The following is a 6,000-nucleotide window of genomic DNA, read 5'->3' as shown; positions in this document are numbered from 1 at the left end:
AAATCTGCATATGGCTCGCTGATAACAAACTATCATTACACATGGGCAAAACAGAGTCCATTCTCTTCGGTTCAAATAACAAAACTCAGCAAGGCCGACGGCTTCTCAGTTACAGTGGGTGACAATATTGTCACAAGGAAAGATGAATTACCTACCTGGGTTCCATCCTAGAGGCTAATCTTTCCTGTGACAAAATGGCATCCAATGTAATAAAAAAAGTCAACCAACAAACACGATTCTTGTACCGGATCTCCTCTCTGGTAAACAAGAATACCCTGAAGACTCTGGCAGGAGCACTCATTCAAGGGTACTACGACTATGCTTGCACTCATGGTACCAAAAGCACCTCAAAGGCGCTAAAAACTAAATTACAAACATCGCAAAACAAACTGGTCAGACTACTGCTTGACCTTACTCCTAGAACCCACCTCACCCCTGCCCACTTTGACAACCTAGGATGGCTTAGAGTAGACGACAGAGTACAGCAACTTGCAATGGGCCTGGTCTACAAGATACACTACACGACCAAGGTACCCATGTACATGTCAAAATACTTCCCAAAGGTCAGTGAATACCGCGATCACAACACCAGAGGGAGCTCCACAAATCATGTTAAATCCAGATTCGGCTCAAACAAGGGACTAAACACGTTTTGCAATTATGCCACATCAATGTGGAACGCCCTACCCAAAGCTGTAAAGGAATGTGAATCACTACCCATTTCAAAACCACTCTCAAAGAACAACCTACGGGAGACTGCAATTCGAAACTGGCCCCTGTAAATGTCCTAACCCAACCCCCTCCAATGTACAGTAAATTACCAAGTATGGTTTTGTCAATATTCCAATGTACAGTTTTGCTTGTACAGTTGTACAGTGTTCCCCACCCACCCCTCCTTATGTAACCAAGACACCCCCTAAAAAAGCCCTCACCTCCCATTTAAGGCACATTTAAAGGGCATTTCACTCAAAAAATTATTTTGTTTTGACAGTTATTGAGAGTAAATGAGTGTTTTGTTAATTACAGCTCAATGCAATTATGTTTGTTAATGATATGGTAGAAGTCCCTATAAGACAAGGTATTGCTATTCTTTCATTTACATCATTTCATGGCGCTGTAATTTCATGGTTCCCTTTAATACCGTAAATCATATCGCAAATATATATAAAAAATATATAATAATAATAAAATTAAAATAAGGTATTTAGTCCATATCGTGCAGCCCTGCTTCTAAAACACATTGCACGGATTAACGTCCGTTCCTCAGCGACCGTCTCCTTCCTTGTGAAATCAAATCTGTCTGGCGGTGACATTGGCTCGTCAGAGGCCCTCCCTCACGTCAGCGGAGGCCCCTCCAGATGGCACGGACGGGCCAGGAAGGAAATGATATCATGGCATGTCGAGGGTTCTGCCCCAGCGCCGGGCGCCAGCGAGTTGCATATTGTTTGTGAATTAACAGAGGCGACGAGAGGATGCTGGTTCTCGACGGCGCTGGCGGTCGCTTGTCATCACGAACCCAAGACGTTTGTTGTTTTGTATTTTTGGGGCAATGGTGACTTAACGGGCGGGGCGGAGAGAGAGTTCTCCCTCGGCGGCGACGGACGGGCAAGTCGTTGCTCTGCCCCTGCGTCGGCTGATCTCACGCTCTCCACCGCGTGTTTTGTGCATAATTGAGTTGTTGGAGGAACGGCGACATAAGCATTTATAGATTCATTGCATTTATAAGATGAGATGTTCCTTTATTGATCCCCTTGGGGAAATCCAGGCATCATAGCAGCATGGGGGGGGGGGATATGGGCAGGGTAATAGTAGAAAGACATCTTTCTAGTGTAAACAATATAATTAACTATGAATAAGAAAATATAAGAAAAATAAACAGTGTAAACAATAATTAACTCTGAATAATAGAAATATAAGAAAAACTGTGTAAACTATAACTCTGAATATAAAAAATATAAGAAAAATAAACAGTGTAAACTATATAATTAACTCTGAATATAAAAAATATAAGACCAATAAACAGTGTAAACTATATAATTAACTCTGAATATAAAAAATATAAGACCAATAAACAGTGTAAACTATATAATTAACTCTGAATATAAAAAATATAAGACCAATAAACAGTGTAAACTATATAATTAACTCTGAATATAAAAAATATAAGAACAATAAACAGCATACACAAGGTGCAGGTGAGGGTCTGTACTCTAACTGGCATGATTTACGTCAAGAGTCAGACATTCCTAACAGTTCTCGAGTTTCTGTCGGTGTGAAACTTTACAGCCACTCTGTGATTTAATTAACGTGATCTTCCTGTGTTGTCTTCTAATTAACGTGATCTTCCTGTGTGTTGTCTTCTAATTAACGTGATCTTCCTGTGTTGTCTTCTAATTAACGTGATCTTCCCCCGTGAGTTCGGGTTGACCGTCGTGTCGTCTCACCGCGGCCCAAGCGTTCCTCAGAGCAAGGTTATTATCACCGTAACTGCTAGCGCTAGTTTTTGTTGTGTGTGTTTTAAGACTGTGTGATTTATAGGTATTTGAGACCTGCAGCTATTGACATAGCTTCAGTCATTGGGAATACAGATGTCACTGTGATTGACTTAGGAAAAGGCAGCTCAGCCAAAAATATAAAAGTGGAAATGTTAACTCAATAACGCAAGATAAACAGCGGAGAGAGGACACACACACACTTGTAATGCATACACAAACAACACACGCTCACACACACATTCGTATGCATACAACACCCCCCCCCCCCCCCCCCCCCCCCACACACACACACACACACACACGCAAGCTAGATAAACAGATAGCGGAGAGGAGCCAAAGACAACACAGAGTGAAGGGAAAGTGTCCTGTTGGCATCAGGTTTCTCAGAGTAAGTGTTATTAGAAAAACAGCTGAAGGGTGACACTCTCCTCCCTCTCTCTCTCTCTCTCTCTCTCTCTCTCTCTCTCTCTCTCCATCCCAATCTCCCTCTCTCCCTCCCGTACTCCTCTCACTCCGCCATCTGTTGTTCTCTTGTCTTCTCAGGCTGCTCTAAGTGCCTTGAAACAGCTGTCTGAGCAGGGTCTGGACCCGGTGGACGGCCCCGTCAAGGTAGGAGCACATCCCACACACAGCTTCTCGGCTCTCGCCCCACTAAAGGAGAAGACACAGATCATATCCCACTATAGGATAAGACATGGATCACATCAACACCTCACCTACCCACCACTTCACCAGTCAGTCAGCACCATCAACACCTCACCTACCCACCACTTCACCAGTCAGTCAGCACCATCAACACCTCACCTACCCACCACTTCACCAGTCAGTCAGCACCATCAACACCTCACCTACCCACCACTTCACCAGGCAGTCAGCACCGTCAACACCTCACCTACCCACCACTTCACCAGTCAGTCAGCACCATCAACACCTCACCTACCCACCACTTCACCAGTCAGTCAGCACCATCAACACCTCACCTACCCACCACTTCACCAGGCAGTCAGCACCATCAACACCTCACCTACCCACCACTTCACCAGGCAGTCAGCACCATCAACACCTCACCTACCCACCACTTCACCAGTCAGTCAGCACCATCAACACCTCACCTACCCACCACTTCACCAGTCAGTCAGCACCATCAACACCTCACCTACCCACCACTTCACCAGGCAGTCAGCACCGTCAACACCTCACCTACCCACCACTTCACCAGTCAGTCAGCACCATCAACACCTCACCTACCCACCACTTCACCAGGCAGTCAGCACCGTCAACACCTCACCTACCCACCACTTCACCAGTCAGTCAGCACCATCAACACCTCACCTACCCACCACTTCACCAGTCAGCACAACACACTATGAGAGGAGAGGACATGAGACGACTGAGGAGAGGACATGAGGACTGAGGAGAGGACATGAGAGGACTGAGGAGAGGACATGAGAGGACTGAGGAGAGGACATGAGGACTGAGGAGAGGACATGAGAGGACTGAGGAGAGGACATGAGAGGACTGAGGAGAGGACATGAGAGGACTGAGGAGAGGACATGAGAGGACTGAGGAGAGGACATGAGGACTGAGGAGAGGACATGAGAGGACTGAGGAGAGGACATGAGGACTGAGGAGAGGACATGAGGACTGAGGAGAGGACATGAGGATTGAGGAGAGGACATGAGGACTGAGGAGAGGACATGAGGATTGAGGAGAGGACATGAGGACTGAGGAGAGGACATGAGAGGACTGAGGAGAGGACATGAGAGGACGTTGTGGAATATTCCAGTAAAAGACGATTTTCATAGAATGGTCCAGAATGAACTGTTTTTTATCTCAAAACGGGTGCTTTTCTAAATGCTCTGAAACGGAAATGAAGCGATAAAAAACCAATCTGCCTTGACAGCACTGACTGGAAAATGAGTCTTTGATAAGCGACGGGCAGATTAGACACATAGCCATAATTTAAAACATAGATTAGGCGACATTAACGTTAACATTGAAGTGGACCGTGGCATCAAGGGGGTAAAAAGGAAAACCCGGCGTGGCACTCAAAGTGTTAAGAGTCAATACACACTTACCGGTTAAGAGTCAATACACACTTAGCGGTTAAGACTCAGACACACTTAGTGGTTAAGAGTCAATACACACTTAGTGGTTAAGAGTCAGACACACTTAGCGGTTAAGAGTCAATACACACTTAGTGGTTAAGAGTCAGACACACTTAGCGGTTAAGAGTCAATACACACTTAGTGGTTAACCCTTTATTCGCCAATGACGTGTTACCACGTCATTCTCCGCCATGCGTAATCTGCCAATGATGCCGTAAGGCGTCTTTGAGATCAATATTTCAAAAATCTGTCATGTCAATCATATTTCACCCACGGAGACTTGAGATCTCATGTTGATCTCCTCTCAACTCTCCAACGGTTCAAGAGCGCCATCTGGTGGCCGATCGGCGGATCGCCCAAACAGGAAATGAGCGGCAGGAAGTGGTGCTCATCCATATTCGGACTCGAGCTTGACACACTGGATAGCGATCCGTTGCCAATAACTCGATAAACAACATGATTTGGACGTATATATTATTATACAACCTGGAAATGGATCGCATATATCAACATCCCATAATCGAGAACTTTCTGCTCCACGCTGACCACCCAACGGTCAGAGGAAGCTGCGGTAAGTTTCAGCGTGTTTGCTTATTATGATCCATATAAACTGCTGTGATCTATGTATCGCCCATACTACATAAATGATTTAACGTCGGCCACAGACTTATAAACCCCTTGACGTTGAATGGGCCATAGTAATGTCAATTTAGCAATACAATTTAAAAAGTTATAGCCCTGCAAAGAAGGGGAACATCTCCATAGATTTACAGTACTGGCAGACAGTGGATTAAGATCAGAATAATCCCTGGCAGATAAAGGCTTAAGAGTCAGACACACTTAGTGGTTAAGAGTCAGACACACTTAGCGGTTAAGAGTCAGACACACTTAGTGGTTAAGAGTCAGACACACTTAGTGGTTAAGAGTCAGACACACTTAGTGGTTAAGAGTCAGACACACTTAGTGGTTAAGAGTCAGACACACTTAGTGGTTAAGAGTCAGACACACTTAGTGGTTAAGAGTCAGACACACTTAGTGGTTAAGAGTCGGACACACTTAGCGGTTAAGAGTCAGACACACTTAGTGGTTAAGAGTCAGACACACTTAGCGGTTAAGAGTCGGACACACTTAGCAGTTCTGCAGCCGTTAGTCTTTGAACTCAGACCGTTTGCACCTTGAATCACCAACATGGAGCTCAATGTGATTGAAGTGAAATGAAACCATTCAATTCCACATTTTCCGAGTGGACCCCCTGGAGCTCCATCAGGGACCCCCCCCCCCCCCCCCCACACACACACACACACACACACTCTCACCTTCTCTTGGGAACCACTGCTAGATAGAGGAAGCTTTCTCTCCCTGGGCCTCACCAGAGCCTCCCTCATGCCTCCCCATCT

General features: G+C 45.4%; 1 protein-coding gene across 1 annotated transcript in view; it reads left to right on the top strand.

The window, feature by feature from the left end:
• stau2 (staufen double-stranded RNA binding protein 2) overlaps positions 1-6,000 on the top strand; it is a 411,601-nt gene that overhangs the window by 391,936 nt on the left and 13,665 nt on the right. The window contains exon 14 of the mRNA XM_084325794.1: positions 3,039-3,104. Coding sequence (XP_084181920.1) covers positions 3,039-3,104 — 66 coding nt within the window. The remainder of the gene's footprint in view (positions 1-3,038; positions 3,105-6,000) is intronic.

The sequence above is a fragment of the Notolepis coatsorum genome (genome assembly GCF_963971535.1).
Source record: "Notolepis coatsorum genome assembly, chromosome: 12".
Taxonomy (NCBI): domain Eukaryota; kingdom Metazoa; phylum Chordata; class Actinopteri; order Aulopiformes; family Paralepididae; genus Notolepis; species Notolepis coatsorum.
Note: the sequence above shows the minus strand (reverse complement) of the source record. Positions and strands in the feature narration are given on the sequence as shown.